Source organism: Diadema setosum, chromosome 9, assembly GCF_964275005.1.
Source record: "Diadema setosum chromosome 9, eeDiaSeto1, whole genome shotgun sequence".
In the NCBI taxonomy this organism is placed as follows: Eukaryota; Metazoa; Echinodermata; class Echinoidea; order Diadematoida; family Diadematidae; genus Diadema; species Diadema setosum.
This window is the reverse complement of record NC_092693.1, coordinates 620,404-639,012: the sequence shown is the minus strand read 5'-3', so window position 1 is coordinate 639,012 and position 18,609 is coordinate 620,404. Positions and strand designations below refer to the sequence as shown.

General features: G+C 41.1%; 1 protein-coding gene across 2 annotated transcripts; it reads right to left on the bottom strand.

Annotated features, from left to right (window-relative positions):
• Positions 1 to 10,093: 10,093 nt before the first annotated feature.
• Positions 10,094 to 14,834, bottom strand: LOC140233442 (cytochrome c oxidase assembly factor 1 homolog). 2 transcript variants are annotated; one of them, XM_072313552.1, is made up of 5 exons: positions 14,779 to 14,834; positions 12,652 to 12,767; positions 11,430 to 11,578; positions 10,944 to 11,020; positions 10,094 to 10,456 (listed from the first exon to the last, which is right to left on the bottom strand). In XM_072313552.1, the coding sequence occupies exons 2-5, from the start codon at positions 12,743 to 12,745 to the stop codon at positions 10,309 to 10,311; spliced, it is 468 nt and encodes a 155-aa protein (XP_072169653.1). In that variant the 5' UTR covers positions 12,746 to 12,767; positions 14,779 to 14,834; the 3' UTR covers positions 10,094 to 10,308. The 2 variants fall into 2 exon arrangements, with proteins under 2 accessions (XP_072169653.1, XP_072169654.1); XM_072313553.1 differs by lacking the exon at positions 14,779 to 14,834 and adding an exon at positions 14,550 to 14,619.
• Between the last annotated feature and the right edge of the window lie 3,775 nt (positions 14,835 to 18,609).

Below are 18,609 nucleotides of genomic sequence, written 5' to 3'. Positions count from 1 at the left end.
CCAGCTGAAATATCATTTCCCCTTACATATACTACATATCATATACTCAACGATGACTTCCCCTTACCTCACCTATGGAATTCTAGCATGGGGTAATTCGTCCAGATTTCTGCTCGATTCGCTTTTCCTTCTTCAAAAACATGCTATCAGAGTAGTCCGTAAGTCGATAATGCCGGATATTTGTCTCGCACAAACAAATTTTTTTAAAGAATAAGATTTTGAAATTGACTGATTTGTTCGATTATAATCTAGGCATCTTTATGTACAAATATTCCACGAATGATCTTCCTGATGTTTTTCTTCACATGTTCAAAAAAAACTACTCAGTTCACATATACTATCCAGAGCTGCCAACTTTTGTAAAAGCCTTTCAGTACTATGATGGCTGAAAATCAGTAATTTGCACCTTTTTTGAATGAAAATCAGTAATCCTTAACAGTGTTATAGAATTTATAACAGACAATGATTTCTAAAATCAGTAATTTGCTTGTAACCTTCAGTATTCTTGTCCAATTTCAGTAGAAATTACTGAAAATCAGTACTAGTTGGCAGCTCTGACTATCCCACCCGCCAACGCAACGATTATCACCTTCCACGTACTCGCACAATTTTTGCGAAGAAAACTATTATGTATGCGGGGCCGAAATACTGGAACGATCTCCCCCCCCCCCCCCCCCCCCGAACTCACAGTTTGTTTATCACTATCATCCTTCAAAATCAAATTAAGACAGTACTATTGAATAACTACGTCAATTAAGTTCATCTAATTTTTTTTTTCTATATTGTTCAGGACTATCCCACTGTACTGTACTGCATGGTTGTTGTCATGTTAAATCAGACTTGAACCCAGCTGTTTCCGCTCTCAATTTCTGCCAGTGTTCAGAATTCTTCCTTCTAAGTTCTTTAAAGACATTGGGGTACTACAACTGGTTGTTGGATGTCTTGTTCTTTTTTTTTTTTGCCTGGATTTGCAGGTGCATGTGTTCTCTTCTCTATACTTCCCCGTCTCTTCTGAAGACACAAAATGACTTTCTAAAACTGTTGAAACTGTATACCATCGTCATTATACATTAATTCACATTTGTTATTACTGCCAAAATGATAACGGCTCATCCGCTTACAACATGTGGCTTATCCGACCCCCAGACCTGCATGAGAGAAGAATTTGCAATATCCCTGTACATTTGTCTTTTTTTGGTTTTTTTTTTTCTCTCTATGTTTAGGTCATCTGTTGTACCCGTGCTCCTCATCTAAATCTCTAGCTCGAATTTAATTGGGACCTACGCTCCACTAGCTTGCTTTTTAGTAGGTTCCTTCATATTTCTTTAGCATTCATTCCCATATTCCAACTTTTATAGATCGACCACTATGTGTTATATGTTTACAGTATTCTATGTATGTCTCCTAGCTGGACATCATGTATTATGCAATTTTGTTACATTTGATGTATTTTTTATTATTCATTGAGAAATATGAAATAAATGAAATAAAAATTGTTAATGAGTGTTTCAATAAATTTGTATCCTTTTTAATGAAGAAAATTTAGGATGTCTACCACCAGGGTTTATATAAAAGTATACACCAATCTATGTATGATCGACTAACTGAAATTTAACCCATTGAGGACGGACTGGTTTTTCTACAACACGCATTTCCCATAGTTCCCTGCCCGAGTATACTCGGGACTCGTCCTCAACGGGTTAACGAATACTAGTTTATCTCAAGCTGTCAAAAATGTTAAATTATTACTATGACACTCCTTAATGCAACGGCTGAGTATCCTTGCAATCTCAGCTACTACATGCTAACACCCCTCCCCCCCCCCCCCTCCACACACACACAAAGCTGCCTCCTTGGTCAACCTTGGTCAACATCTTATCTGGTCAAGAGCAACTTGTTGGTGGAGTCGTGACCTATAACCCCGTGCCTTTTGGAGTTCAGTTTTACCTCTCTATATGTCTATATACCACTGAGGTGAATTTTGCCAGTGGGCATGGTGTGGTGAGATGGCTGAACTTATTCATCGTCTTAGACATAGCAGAATATTGTAAAACGTCAACTTGGTATCTTGATATTGGTAATCACGGATGATGCATCATCCAGGACACAAGAGGTGATGGAGGTGCACTAGGCGAATGTTATGTAATATCTTGGCGAACCCCATACTCTTCTCCCATTCGCGGTGCAACCTATAACTTCTACATAGTTCACTATGGCTTCAAACAAGTTTCCACATGTCAAGCTGTTCACTTGGGATCATATATAACTTAATTTTCTTGTATTTTTTGCCACCTTCATGATGCTTCACCCTTTCTGGAGCCAATACCTTCAGTGAAACATCTTGTTCAAAGTTTCCATATGGAACTGACATAGATAAATTATGTGTCTCGCTGCTTAACCTAGTGAAAACAGGTGGCTTGTCGATTATACTTAATATACTATTTCTTTTGTGAAAGAATAGTACTACGATCATCAGTGGTGATCCATTTGTATTTTTACTAATCCTTGTGTGTTCTATCTCCAAAATGTTTCTGACAACTGTCGCATACCTGCCAACATTTCAAGATGAAATATCTTACTCATGGATTGCAAAAATCTTATTTTATAAGCAAACTGAAGTTAAAAATCTTACTTTCAGTCAAATCTTCAGAAAATACACATGAAAGGTATATCTAAATATTTTTTTAAAATCTTATTTCTCTGACAGAAAATCTTATTTTGCTATTTTTAATGTAAAAAATCTTACTGAATCTGATAAAATCTTATTAGTTGGCAAGTATGCTGTCGAGGCTCAACATGAGCCCGAGGTTCAACATGAACTGAAATCGAAAGTCCGAAACAAGCCAGCGTACATAAGACTGGCCTCGGAGCTTGCCCCTGCCAGGGATGCACCTAGGGATGGCCATTCTTGTAGAGACAAAATAACAGAATACGAAGGAAATATAGGACCATTCACGACGACTCCCACAAATCTGGACAGGGCAGCAAGGATGACTTGCCCTTTTGGTATTATATCATCCATCCTGTCCTTCGTGACAAACTGTCGACATCCCCAGTCTCAACACTTGATACAGGAACTTTCAAGGATGCGGCTGATGCTGATCTCCAACATGTGGCACGTATTTCATACATGATCTCCAGGGTCTGGTGTCTTTTCACTTTTTGGCAAAATAACTGAAAGATCAACAGAAAGATGTAGAATAACTGAGGCAACCAAATCACAAACGCGGCGAGCTATATGCATGCATGCATGCAGCACGGTAGCTATCAATGAGCCTATGTACCGAATGGCCCACCGATATATGTACACCATAGTACATGTTATGTACCGTATAGTAGCGCTATCATAGCAAAACAAAAAAGCGTGTGCTGTTATGACCCCTTCTCCTTGGGTCAAACGGCGCAATGCAGCTGCACAGTGACAAGGCCAGTTTTTGTGTCAGTGACGAGTTGATAAACACAACTTATTTTGGAAGGTGTTTGTAAAGGGCTTTGGAAATGACTTGATGGTGGGTATGGAAAGCCATTTCAAACAGGGAAAAATTAAACACAGCCATTGACAAAAGGTGACAGTCAGGACTGATCATGGGGCCCTTCGCTGGCTTTTGAATCTCTTTTGAACATGCATCATGCTGGAAGGTCCCATGCAAATGCAGACAGCCTGTCAAGGAGACCATGCATGGACTGCAAACAATGTAGTGACACAAGCGATAGATCCACCATGGAGGAGGCAAGGCCAAATCAGGTCAACAAAGACACTCAATCTCGCATGGAGGTAAAGGTGGTGACATTGCAGCCCTTGGATAACACTACCCTAGGCCAAGACCAAGCTGAAGACAATATATCATCGAAAGGGATCCTGGAAAGGATGAAGGAAGGAATAGACAGGCTCAGAGATGCCCAGTAGTACGGATTTCCCGTAATTTCTCCGGGAAATTGGCCAATTACGGGCGGTACGATTTTCACATCATAAATCACAGATTTTGCCGATTTTAAGTTAGCACGTACTTGTTTAGCACTTTTGACTATTGCTTTCGCACTTTTGACTATTGCAGCACATGCATAAGCAAGTGCTTATTTAGCACACCCGCTGACAGTGTATAGTGCTGTTACATACGATCGAGCACGCATGTGTCTCGTGTATGTAGTGTGCCTGCCGCGCCGGTGTCCTGTCCAGCAGAGAGAGACAGCTGCGCGGGCCAGCTGCATCGGGGTAGAATACCTCTCCTCCCGCTGTCGTGCTCGCTTGTGTTGTGTGCACTGTCGGATTTCTCACAGCGTTTGCAAGTTTTGTGGCGGTCAGAATCGACAATCTGGACTTAGTTTGGTTGGATTTAATACTCTGTCATCATGTCTTCTACAAGTAAAAAGCGTACCAAGAAGTTACAGACTTTTAAAGAAGACTACAGCAAAAAATGGAAATGCATCGTTTCTTCAAAAAAAGGCCCGAATTATGCAAGGTGCACCGTGTGTACATCGGACTTCAGTATTGGACATGGCGGGTCTAATGACGTGCAATGGCATGTAAAGACTCAAAAACACCAATCAGCCATTGGAGCCAGTAGTAGTAACACAACAATGGAGAAATTTCTTATTCCTAAAAATACATCGGTGATCAGAGCAGAAGTCCTAATGACAAATTTCTTAATAGAGCACAACGTAGCTTTCTCTGCAGCTGACCACCTTAGTGATATTGTGAAATCAATGTTTCCCGACAGTGACATTGCTAGAAAGTTTTCTTGCAAAAGAACAGAGGCAACAGCAATTGGGCGAACATTGGGCCAAGTATCTAAAGGTGAGTCAAAGTTTCATCATTTTGATTTTGGTACCGATATCCATGAATTCCGTAGACCAAACTTTTTCTTCAAATCTGCCATTGATTTGGGGAATGGGAGGGTGCATTAACTCTTTATGTGCCACGTTCGCATGTCCGACTCAGTCGATGGCGTGCCAACTTCGCATATTCTGCTCAACAAACAAAGCCGCCAAAACCGATCGATAAATCGCTAATCCCGCGGTAACAATCAAAGCGTTTCTCACGCTTTTGTTCCTCTCACATACGGCTTGCATTCCATGTGGTGATTGACTATCAAGCGGTGTTCCCAACTAGATTTGCGTGTACATTCTAAGTTTCTGTCATTATTAATGTGCAAAAGACATGCCTTTACAGTAATGTAGCAACTGGTAGTTCAAAAGAAAAATTGAAAATAGAATCATTATACATTTTAAGCAAAGTTTGGCATTCCTCTTTAACTTTGCTCACTTATGATTAGCAAGAGGCAGGAGTCAAAGTTTGCCAGTGTGGCATTCTTTGTGCACAAGTTCCATTACATGGAGGACTCCATCGATGACCTGGAAATCGAATTTGGTAATTTCCAGGTGGATCCCCTAGAGTCTGTTTCTTTACAGCAGAGATCAGATGAAGCATAGGTTGTGATCTCACAGATGACTGATGAGACATCAGGAGAGAACTGTCTAAAGTATGGCAACCCTGCCAAAGTAATGTTGGCTATCCTGTCTCTGCCCCATTCAAATGCAGAGGATGAGACACTCTTCAGCCTAGTACGGAAAAATGTGACTGAATTCAGACCAAACATCTCAAAAGCTGTCCTCTCTGATGTCCTCACTCAGAAGGCATACTCACAGTCCAAGAACTTTGTCTGTCACAAGATGGTCTTTGATGAAAAGACTTTGGACAGGTGCAAGAAGGCTGCAACAGACTACAACAAAAAATAAAGACGTATTTTTAAGGGAACTCTAGCCTTTCAATATAATTGATCATTGGTAGTTATGTGTTAGCTAACATACATGAACATGTGCAAGAATGCTGCAAAAGAGTGAAAAGACTACACATGTAGCAACATATAAAGACATGTGATTGTGAGGGAGTTCATTCAACATTTCAACCCTTCAATGTGGAGTTGACAGCAACTAATGAACTTGAAAGGTGCAAGAAGGCCGCAAAATTCTATAGCAACATATCAAGACATATTGATGAGGAGTTCATCCAGTCTTTCAATAGAACATACAGGTATGTATAATAATGTTAACACGATGCGCTATCGCTTGCCTGTGGGAGCCACGCTTGCCATCATGCAGAAAAAAAATGTGTCGTGCAAAAAATTACTGATTTTGTTCCCAAATTACTGATTTTTAGCCTTATGATTACTGATTTGTGCTCTGGAAGGTTGGCATCTCTGCAGGCTATGCAAGTCTGAAATGGCATCCAAATCCAGTGTGGAAAAGGCCTACTGGCGAATGTGGGAGCAACTTGAAGTCAAGGAAGATATCCTGTACCGGCGATGGGAGTTGGATGAAGGGGATGAGACTACGTGGCACATTGTCCTGCCGGAAAAACGCCGAAAGGAGGTCATTGAGGAACTGTATGGTGGAAAGTTCAGTGATCACTTTGGGATGAAGAAGACTCGAGCCAAGGTTAGAAGGAGGTTCTACTGAGTAGGAATGGATGCAGATATCTGATCAGTGGTTAGGGGATGCAGCACTTGTGCCCAAAAGAAAAACCCTCTGAACAAGAAAATGGCTCCTTTGATTCAAGAAGCAGTAGGTGCTCCCATGGAGAGAGTTGCCATGGACATCATGGGTCCTCTGCCAGAAACTGATAGAGGAAACAAGTTCATTTTGTTGTAGGGGATTATTTCAGCAAATGGATGGAAGCTTACCCTATACCAGACCAGACTGCTGAAACAGTCGCACACAAGTTTGTCAGTGAGTTTGTAGTACGATTTGGAGTTCCTAAGGTGTTACATTCCGACCAAGGGCGCAACTTCGAATCCCAGGTATTCAAGGAGATGTGTGACATTCTCGAAAATTGACAAGACGAGAACTACCCCGTACAACCGTAAGTCAGATGGAATGATTTAGAAGTTCAATCACACACTGATCACCACTGTGTTAATGCTGATAGATCCCTACAACCGACAGAGGGACTGGGACATCAAGGTACCACTGGCCCTCTTTGCATACCGCACATCTCCGTAAGAGTCTATTGGGGAGACCCCCAGTACGCTGATGTTAGGGAAGGAGCTCTCCTTGCTGATCGACCTCACTACGAAAACAGCCAGGCAGGAGGAAGAAGTTAGCCCGTCCCCGATAACGGACTATGCCTACCAGTTGAGGAAGCACATGCGAGGAGCCCACCAGAGGGCCAGGAAGAAGTTAGCAGCAAGTGCCCGACGGCAAAAGGAAACATACGACCAGAAGGCCGAGGGAAGCAACCTCAAGGTCGGAGACTTCATTTGGCTCCACAACACAGCAAACACTAAGGGCTTATCTCCCAAACTGCAACAAAGATGGCAAGGTCCGTTCCTCATTGTAGGAAAGTTGTCGGACGTCACCTGTCGAATACAGGAGAAACACAATGGAAAGAAAAGGGTTATCCACATGGATCAAATAAAACCCTACCTTAGTGAGCCGTTGGAGTCATGGATTGAGGTTGGTGGAGGTAGTGATGCTCCTTTGCAGGAGCCGGATCGTCATGTCCTCCCGGCACCTCCTCACGAGAGCCCCAACGAAGCTGCAGAAGTTCGACCAGAGTCTAACCCTCCCAATACACAGACTGGCGAAGATGAGACCAATACCCCCAGATTCTTCTTGTACTCCTCCCCAACGCTATCCACCTAGGAGGCGAAATCCGCCTCAGCGATACGGTGACTCCTAACAGGAATGTGGGACAGAGTGCTGAGTGATTGCGGTTAATAGATGTACAATGTAAAGTAAATACGTAGGAAGTTGTGGGATACCGGCATTACCATGTATAATGGTGACCATCTAACTAATGTATATATTGTCATATTTGATGTCTTTTTATAACAGAGTTCCAACATGTCGAGATCACCCGAGAAAGGCTTCTACAAGTGTTACACTTGTCATAGATACTTCTCCCACTGTTGGTTCAAGCTTCTGAATTTTGCCAATGATGTCAGAAGCGAGAGTTTGGATACATACTTTCTTGATTTCCCCAAGTGAGAGCGATGTGAAATTCTGGCACCATATTTTCTCTGAGAGAGAATGGACATCGTCTCGGGGTTGTTTGTTAAACTTGACAAAATCTGGAGAAGCCAATGTTATTGAACAGTTATTGTTACCGAGCTTAACAGAGCAACACTGCAATAAACTGTCAACTCGTTCAAAACACGGCTACTCATGTGGTTCTTCAGCGTCACCCCAGACTAAGTCGTTCAAAACATGGCTACTCATGTGGTTCTTCAGCGTCACCCCAGACTAAGTACAAACCCTAAGACAGAGGCAATCATTTGCCACTTACACCCACCATCGAAGCTTATCTCAGCATATCAAAAGCGAACATCAGAGTCAGCACAACCACGATTGCAAGCAGTGTGGGAAGCTATTTTCCAGGAGAGATAACCTCTTGACTCACTACAGGAGGCTGCATCAGGGTCATAGAGGAGATTCTCCAACAGCTGGAAGGGACAAGTGTGACCATTCCCGTGAACTCCGCAACGACGAAACCTGGGAGCCGACATAGATCCCGCTTGCCTGCTGCAAAGCATGTGAAGAGCACTGTTTAGATTCCTGAGACTCTAATTCCCTGTGCAGAGCTGAGATTGAGGTGGTAGTCTCACTGGGAACACGGCAAGAGGTGGAGGAGTCTGTCCCAGTTCCCCTAGTTCCACCAGCAGGTGGGAAGACATGTGGTATGCTAGCGATGATGGGGCTGCCGGATCCTGGATACGGGACATCAGACTCGGAGCCAGAGAACCAAGTATCCGAGCCGGATGACACCTTGGAACCTCAAATAAGGCGGGTATAGGTAAACCAGCCTGTCAGAGAACTACCAATACCGGATCTCCTGCAAAATCAGCGGGTGAACGTGGGTGAAGAATCCTCTCGGTCCATTTATCGTGAAGGTGAAAAGATATGGGAGGAGAGCTGAGACAGGCAGTATGAAGTGGGGTTCCTTCAAGTAGGGAGCAAAAACGCACCTCAACGGCTCACGAAGTTGCACCACGTGGAGGCTGGGACACCAGGGCAACCTATGATGGAGGGGGAATTGGCCAAGGTTCTCGTTGGCCAGGTACACAAGATCACAGAGACCGTCCGCGAGATGACATACAAGGACGGAGTCTTGTTCAACAAGCTGGAACGACGCATGGAATTCTTCGTTGACGCTGTGGTGGGAGTTCAGACCTAGCGAAGAGGTGCAATGACTAGTGACGCTCCAGTGTTTTATATGTGTTTAAGATAATGTGGACTGCTATATCGAGAGCTTTGTTTATTTTTGTTTATTCATGTAATTAAGTGTAAATACAATTTGATCTACAGTAAGAGTTACCACTGGTAAAGTACAAATCACCTCAACGACAGGAATGGTATTACATACACAAGGTGCTCTTAATTTCTGATTAATTTAAGATTTATGTCATAACAAAGACTGAAGGCCAAACTCCTGGGACCTATAAATAAGTCAAACGCAACGTAATGATTCAGCTTTTACCATTGTGTTGATAAGAGTTAGGTAAGTACACATTAATGCAAAGTCGCAAGAAAGTGGTTCATGTTCTTATGTGAGATACTTGTTTGTTTTAGCGTGCTTAGAAGAAGAGGTAAAGATTGCTTTGCTAATTGGAGAGGTTCAAATAAGCAGGTCGATATTGAGTTATTATTTATGTTTCTAATTGCGAGGGATATGGAATTTTAGTATCTGGTTTTGGTCATTTCATTGTGTATGAGAAGCCATGCTCTAGTCAAGGGACTGACTAGTCTTAGGGAGGGGCTGTGTAATGAAATGAGTTTAGAGCACTGGAAGCAGGTGTCTCTGGTACGTCTGGTAGGACGTAGGTGGCGTGCGGTGACCCCTTGACCTAAGGGTGGAGTGGGGGGCACGGGTCGCACGTGGGTATAATCTCGCTAGGGCTGTGTGAGCAAGCAGTTCTTAGCCGACTCTCCACAGAGGTTGACGTGGTCTGTGGTGTGTCTCCCTTTGCTTTGTTGTGTATTGTATAAAGACGCGTGTATCAGCTCTTTGTGCGGTGATCAGTTACGTAGGTATTTGGCACTATGATCACATAATTTTGCAATTGACATAAAGTTTAAGATAATGACTCCTCCATACTCAAGTGATGGTGTATACAGTGCAATCATAGCGATAGTGCCACATAACTGCACTTTTGGTTCCTTTTGTCTCGGCAGGACACATATAAAACATTGCATATTGAAGGCTTCAATTTGAAGTGAAACTGTCATCTTTTACTTTCAAAGACTATAGACCACATGAGAGTTGATACCAGTGTCCATGCTTACAGCGGAAAGCTAATTTCACACACTGTGTCATCTGTCCCCAATCTCTTCAGCTTGGTCTGCTAGTGAAGGCAAGCTCTGGTCAGCTGACTCTGATTCTCCACCAGAGGGCGCTACATAGATTGTTACTCTCCTCCTTGGGTTGTTCACTTCCAAGTCGATCCTTTGCACACTCCAGCTGATGAGAAAGTGGAGAAAATGTTTTGAGAAAGAACTCTTGAAAAAAGTAAGATTGATCATTCATACACAAAGGTCTATGATTCAGTTTGTGTTTAGTGGCTACTAGGACACACACTGCTCCATAAGAAGATAGTATAAAAGTGGATAATTTTGTGAAGTAATTTTTCCAGCTCTGCTGAGTAAGTTAAATTTTGTGTGCTCAATTCTGTGGAGTCAAAACCTTACATCATGGTACATGAAAACTGTATGACAAGCAAACTCATTCCTGGGCTCTTATTTTTGCATTAGTTTCTGGTCATGCGACATGCGTGAAAGTTTCCACTTTTAAAGGACACACATTATGGAACTTGAAATAAACATTGGAGCTTTGAACATCTATATGTTGTTATCTGTCTTGCCACAAACAAAGATAAATGATATCCAAAATCTGAAAAAAAAAAAATCATGATTGATGGACTTCAGATAAATGGAACTTTATGACTCACTCATCCTGCATACTGGCTCTGGAGGACCATGTGTAGAGAGTTCCTTGTCGGACAGCTCCTCTTACTGGGATAGCTAGCTGTAGCAGTAGAAAGCAAGATCAACCCAGAGTGCTTGATTGAATCATTTCATCAGTAAGATGGAGGCTTTCATGATCTAAATGACACTCCTGGTTTAGCTTAGAAACATGGTCATAATTTCCAAGGGGGATACTGTATACACTGCATGTGACTGCTATATGGGATAAAATTCAAAGATTCCATGTACATACACAATGTATTGCTGTTAAATCTTGAACATTAACATCTACAGATATTTATTTTTTTAACATACAAATGTACTTAGATGGAAACGTTCATGACAGTCATAGGTAGAGTTTCAGATATACTATGTCAACTACCTCAAAGATACTAAAACTTATCAATGTGGAATTCATTTGGCTTTTATTTTGCTCTATTACCAGGTTTTTGGTGAACCATAACACTTACATTTGCTTGGAGAGCAGTAATGCCATTGAACTTATTCCCAAGGTCAACAAACTTTGTCTTGATAGGAAGGCCCAGGACTTCTGTTGCCCCATTGTGTTGACGGATGATCTCTAGTGTCTTGGAGTAATATGAGCCAGATGCAACATTGTCTGTAGCCAAACACAAAGATGAAAATGAGTCAGAAAGTTGCCTCTATTATACATATCTTTACACAGAAAAAAGGCATGGTACTCTGATTAGATATCAGGAAATGAACAAGGCAATGTAGTTTATAATTCAGAAATATTTATCTTTAGTATGGCATAACTAGGGAAAGCATGTGCTTTTTAATCTACTGGCGAAAAACAGCTGCAATGAGTGTCTTTGACAGCAAGGTAATCATAATTCACAAGTTCAGTTACTCACACCCGACAAGGATTGTGGTCGATATCACACAAGAAAAGACTCTCTATTATGAGGGCAATATCAAAATTTACACAATAAATCATCAATTTTATTCCTTGGTATACTGCCAAATGTATAGAAAATAAAATCAACTACAAAATAGGAAAGCTTTAGTTCCTAATGACAGGCCAAGCAGTAAATCAATAACAACAATATCACTTTTTATCTACGTAACTTTGCTCTAGAAATGTTGGGTTTTTTGTTGGTTTTTTTTTTTTTGGGTAACATTTTGTTGGCAATTAAAGACTTTTTACTGGCAGGGCCGCTATCTTAAACTATAATATTTGTATTCAGCACGAAAAATATGCGAAAATTACTCTTGAGATAATAACAGAGGGTCTTATCATAAGACCCTTGTGTCATGGCTGAGTGGATAAGAGTGCTCATCTGTGAACAACATGAGCGTGGTATGGTTCGTGAGCGTACGCGCCCATGCCAAGCCTGACACGTTTACCCTTCAGCAAGGCACTATGTCCACATTGCTGCTCTCCACCCAGGAGTATAAAGTGGTACCTGGTAGGATGACAAAGCTTATGTTGATTGATCAGCATGTGTGCTCCTGTAAAATGGCTGCGACTGGCTGGAATGCTCCCCAGGGAGTGGAGAGTGAGCACTGTCAGTGCTGGTTGGAAATAATGTATCCACTGACCAGGGTAATAATAGTCTGTAAAGTGCATTAAGATACTTATGTAACAAGTGTGAAATGAGCTCTATCAAAACGAGCAATTATTATCATTAAGCTATCATTATTTGAGGGACTGTTAGTATATGGTTTTACCTTGTATTCTCTTGTAGAAGTAGGCTGCTCCTCCAAGTGAGATTATCCCTCCAACAGCTGCAATCTGCTTGAGGGCAGCTGTACTAACAGGCATTGTACTTCTCAATGTGTGATGCCTGAGGGTGTGATGAAAGAAAAATGGAATATTTTCAATCAGTAAAGAATAAACGTTTCTTTTTAACCAATTCAATCTTCAGTTTATGAATTCAAGACATCCATTTAATATTCAAACACTAAGATTTTTTTTTCTGCAATGTATCTTTAAAAAAAAAACAACTGAATGACAAAAGTGGGAACGTATCAGATTGTGTGTTGATACAGGTGATAACTGTACATATTCCTGTGCAGTATTAATCGATTAGACTACACAGTACATGATTTCTGTGACAAATACAGGAATGTGTAATGTATACAAACTTATTTGCTTCATGTTACCACAGGCTGCCATCAAGAACACAGCTTTCTGAAATTGCAGAAAATTTGAGAACTGATGATTAATGGGCCAAGGCAATGTCATGTTACTAGCTAGACCTACTATCTATCCACGAGTGTCAGTAATTGTCATGTGTGGCATTGTAGGGTACCTTACATAACCCCGAGGCGCTCCTTTACACAGTTGTACTGTGGTAGCTGAATGCAAGAAGCATAGGGCTGGTCGCAGTTTAATAGCTAGATGTTAGCCTTCTTTCCTCCTCGACAGACTGATGAAATCAAAACCATTTTATGGTGTGCAAATTTCACTGCACTGCTTCCCTTCAGTGGTAATAAAAATATTGTGAAAAATCAAATCAAATAATAATAATAATAATAATAATAATAATAATAATAATAATAATAATAATAATAGGCCTACTACTACTACTACTACTAATAATAATAATAATAACAAAATAGAATAAGATGTCTTGTTCTTTCAGTATCATTTCCATGTCTGAACATTCTATCAAAGTTATCATTGATTTGATTGGCTTACAAATAAGCGACCATTATAACATTTACAATATTTGAGCAAAGATTCTTACTCTTTTAATGTGCCACATTCGCACGTACAACTCGGTCGACTGCATGCCAATAAGTGCACATATTCTGCTCAAATACAGAAACCCACCCACACCGATCGATATGATTTAAATTGCTAAATGACACAGTACAATGAAAGCATTTCTTGCGATTCCATCCCTGTCACATGTAGTAGCTTGCATTTTGTGTGGTGATGTACTATGAAGTGGTGGTCCCTCCTAAATTTGAGAGTAATTCCAAATTTCTGACACTGTTTTGTGTATAAAAGTCATAATAATAATGTACAATATGAATATACAGTATGTATTGCTACTGTACAATAATGTGTAGCTAAACAATGTATAGCTACTGGCACTGCACTGGTCAATTGAAAACAATCATAAAAATAGATTTGTCATACAATTTGTACATGTAAATTTACATCAAAGCAAAGCTTGGCATTTTCTCGACAAACTTTGCTCACCGCATGTCCAGCCAGGGTCATCAAACTTCAAAGTAACATAGTCTACTCATAGATTTGAAAAACAGAACGTTTTCCCAAAGCATGACTAGCCATGATGGTGTCTTAACAAAATGATGAGGGATGATCATTTTGTCTGGCAGCGTACTGATCCAGACAGATCCAGATCATGATGTGGCACACACCCACAACAGGGCCAGGGGGGTTTTCCACCACAGCACCTGATTATGAGATGTGATCGTGCTTGACTGCACAGCTGTGGTGGTGACGGCCTGGTCTGACGTCTGTGCAGTAGAAGAAAGGAAAATGTAACAGCACCAAAAATGCATCTGTTGCTGATCATTGATTATTTGACATAACATATGGACCATGGGTGTGCAAATGTAATACCAACTAGAAATGTCTAACCGGTACTCACAAAACTTTCAGAACTCCCTTGATGCCGACGTGTGTACGCTGACGAACATTCAAGGATCACAACTCTGCTAGTGGTGGGTCGCTTCGCTGCGGATGAGAATCTCGACGGAGTTTGTGACTGTTTGTTTTTTCCTCGGGTGAGCGCCGTGAGCTCTGACACCAGTTGCTGTAAAGCTGAACACTTAATACATCAAATATGAGAGGCTGTGCCCTAGACACAAACGGTACACCTGAATCTTGAGACTTGACGAACATTCAAGGATCACAACCCTGCTAGTGATGTCCGGGAGGATCTAGAGACGTAGAAACACACATACACCACGGAGGTACACTAGGCCCTAGGTGGTCTCTTCGATCTTCCCACTTCCAGATAGCTCTCCCCCTGCCATGTACAAATTGTACGTTAGCTCGCTCAGCACTCAGCTCAGTAGCATTTCCACACAACACACACGTGCGCGCGAGTATGGCACGCCAGTTGTATTACTGCAGTACAGTACCAGTCAAAAAAATATTACAATTTGGCAATTTCGCTGTGCTGATGCTAGCATCTTGGAAAGGTTAAAAAGTAAGACTTTTGCTCATTTGACAGCTGGGAATGCAACAAGAGCAAAGAGAAAGGTCATACGATGTATGCGGTAATGCAAGCAATTCGGATGAATTCGGTAAAATTCGGCGAAGGTTTCACCAAACGTCTAAATCTGGACCAATCATCAGCAGCAGACGACGTGTCACAGCTGAAAAACAAATCATACGTGCATTATACCTCACTTCGAATTACTAGTACGCTAATTGTGATATTCTTCGAAAGAAAAGGTGGACTTGCGCCCGCCCCGAACACGTACTTCGGCAATTTTAAATCATTGTCAGCATTACTATACATATAGGATTTTATTTGATCTTGCTACCGTTTTGAGTTATGCATCCCGATGGATCATGGAATCCCATTTTCTCTGCTCAGTTTTCCACGAAAGAAAAAGTGGCACACGCACAGAACGATACTAATATTGCCCGGCTTAGAAACCATCACTGGAAAAGCAAGGACCATCGCATTTTTTTTTTATTATTATTACCATTATATATATATATATCTTTTTTTTTTTTTTTTTGTGAAAGCCCGTCCAACAATGGTGAATGTGAATGAACAGCGGGCAAACCACACGGGGCGACATTGAGGCTGATGCATAACTCAAAACGGTAGTAAGATCAAGCAAATCCGTTTATTGAACCGTGTGTTATTATTACAAAAGCGTGCGATAAGAATAGATTGCGACGTAAAGGCCCGGTCCCACTGGCCGACGGACACAAAGCGTATGCAGAAAGGACACAGCGGACGAGCAAAATTTCGGGGATGGCTTCATCCGCTTTCATCCGCTCCAGAAATTGACAAAATTGGCGAAAATTGGCGGTAACAGAACGGAAATAGAACGGACGTGAATAGTATGTAGCGGGGATGTTAAACGGATGTTCATCGGAAGCCTAGCGGATGAAAGCGGATGGAAGGGGATGACAGCTCCGAAGGGGTTACCGGAGATAATTGCGAAACGGACGCATAGCAGAAAAAGTGGATGCAGAGTGGATGCAGAGCGGATGCAGAGCGGATGTAGAGGGGATGCTTTCGAAATGCTTTATATACGAGATGCTTACGCTTACATCCTTTCTATTAACGTGCTATTAACGATGTAAAGACGTTCCACGTACCATATCTTTCCTCCCTCTTTCCGTTTTTAGCTGCAGCGGATGTGAGTTGCGAGGATGCCCAGAGGATGCAGCGGACGTTTAAGGGATGCCGCACGGACATACAACGTTTGTTGCTCGTATGTCGCGAATTTACATCGTACACAGCGGAAAGTTCATCCGTTCTAAAAGTTTTAAGCAGCCTAAAACTTTTTGCGCGGATGAAATCACAGTGGACGGATGCTCGATGGATAGAGCGGATGAAACACGTATGCGATGGGTACACAGCGGATTCGTAGCGTTTTCCAACGGATGGCAAGATTTTTTGTACGCTTTACATCCTCTTTGCATCCGTAAGTGCAGTGGGACCGGGCCTTAACAGTCAGACCGCAGCACCCGATAATTCGCTCGTATTTATTCAACTCGTATGCAAGCCCGCTCTAGGCTTGCATAACGTAATGAGCTGCGGAAGGGGATTTTGTCCTTGGCTTTCGGCAACAAAAATACACGTTATATTCACAAATTTGGTATCAAATCCAAGGAAAATATGTAAGCTATCGTCACATGTTACTCAAATTATTGTAAATGAAAAATATCATAGCGTAATTTGTGCTTGAAAAATGATGAAAAAAGTAATTCGTGTAGAACACGTTCAAGACGTCAAAAGAATACCAAATTCACCTTGCGTCTCACTGAAAATGCATCATTTGGTAGCTCATCTCTTAATCTTTGTTTCCATGTAAATATCTTTACAATTTGTTGCTTAATCCGGTCAGGAACCAGTAAAATATACATCAATGTCGGTGCTGGTCAGCTTGAAACCGTGCAATCTCAAGAGTATGCTCTCTCATTGGACAGCGCTTGCATTCAGCGCTTGCATTACGTCATTACGCTGCTCACGGTTTCATGCCATGTGCGTGCAGAGCGCATGCTTGTAGGCACGCGTGTAGATTTCTGTACTTTGGACAGAAGCTTGAAGCTAGAAGCTTGGTACAGCGCGCGCGAATGCAAGCGCTTGAAAGTTTGAAAGTTTGAAAGTTTGAAAGTTTGAAAGTTTATTTACTCACAACCCAAACTCTGGGTATCGGAGTCCAATAAAAAACATATAGCACATTATAATATCAATAAATAATAATTGCAAATAACTCTGAAAAGTGTACAAAACAACTATAACAAACAAAATAAGAATGAAATGCGATTGATGAAAAGAAAAAAAAATGTACAGAAATATACAATATATACACGAGATAATGAGAGAGCTCTTTCGCGTCACTGTACACTTTGTTTGGAGCATACTTCCGGCTTAGGAGTGAATTTTACAGACATTTCAAAACGGAAAAACTAGTATAAATCATGCTTGCGTCTCCTTGACTCCAATATATGATGAGCATCTAAGTTTCCTCTCTACGAAAAAGCCAAAATCAGAAACAACAGTTTCTTAATCCGGTCAGGAACCAAAAACGAACTTTAGACTACAAAATCTTCCGTGAAAAGCAGGTAAAATTTACGCAAATTCAAATGATTATATCGTCATGATAAGATCCGATATTATACGCAAATTTAGTATAAAAATAAAGATCAAAGTCTGGAGAACACTTTACCGTGACTTGTAGCCATGACGGATGTATGTACAAGTCGCTAAACTGTGAAAACCATAGCCCTGTCAAACTCTCGCAAAATCTCGCACGACGAGACACTTTTCGAACGCAAAGATCGTCAACGAGAGTGCTGAATAAATCTTGCCGGATCGGCTCATTAGCATACGTGCTGCGGACTGACTGGTAAGCCCTTTTGAGCACACTGCAACATTATTCAATAAAATGAAAGTTTTAAAAATTGATCAAATAGCGCAGTTACAAGTGGCCATATTCATGTTTTCGTCTTTTGAAAGGCGTTTTACCTCTAACCTTCCATAAGTCATTCATCCAAAATAGTGCAGTTCATAGTTATAACACCAGATGTGCTGATAACATTATGTTTACCCTTTTACCTATGCAAGTTTTCAAAAACTACAATTAGATATATTGGAGCTAAGTGCTGGAATGAGTTACCTGCTATTATCAAAGAATGTCATACACTCTCATCTTTTACACGTAAATATAAAATGTTTTTAATCCAAAGTGCAGCTGAATAATTCTTGGGATATTTGCCTTTTTGTTTTGTTTTGTTATTTTTTTGTGTGTTTTGTCCTTTCTTACTTGCAATTTTGTGTCTAATTTCTAATGGTATAGATTTACTCTTAGAATGTATATTTTTGATTGCAATTTGTAGCCTCTTCTCTGTAAGGGAATCGGCCTTGATAAGTCCTACACTCTTAAAAAGAAAAGGGTAAATCAACATTTAAAAGGGGTGAGGAGTGACAGCGTTTTTAAAATGTTGTATTCACC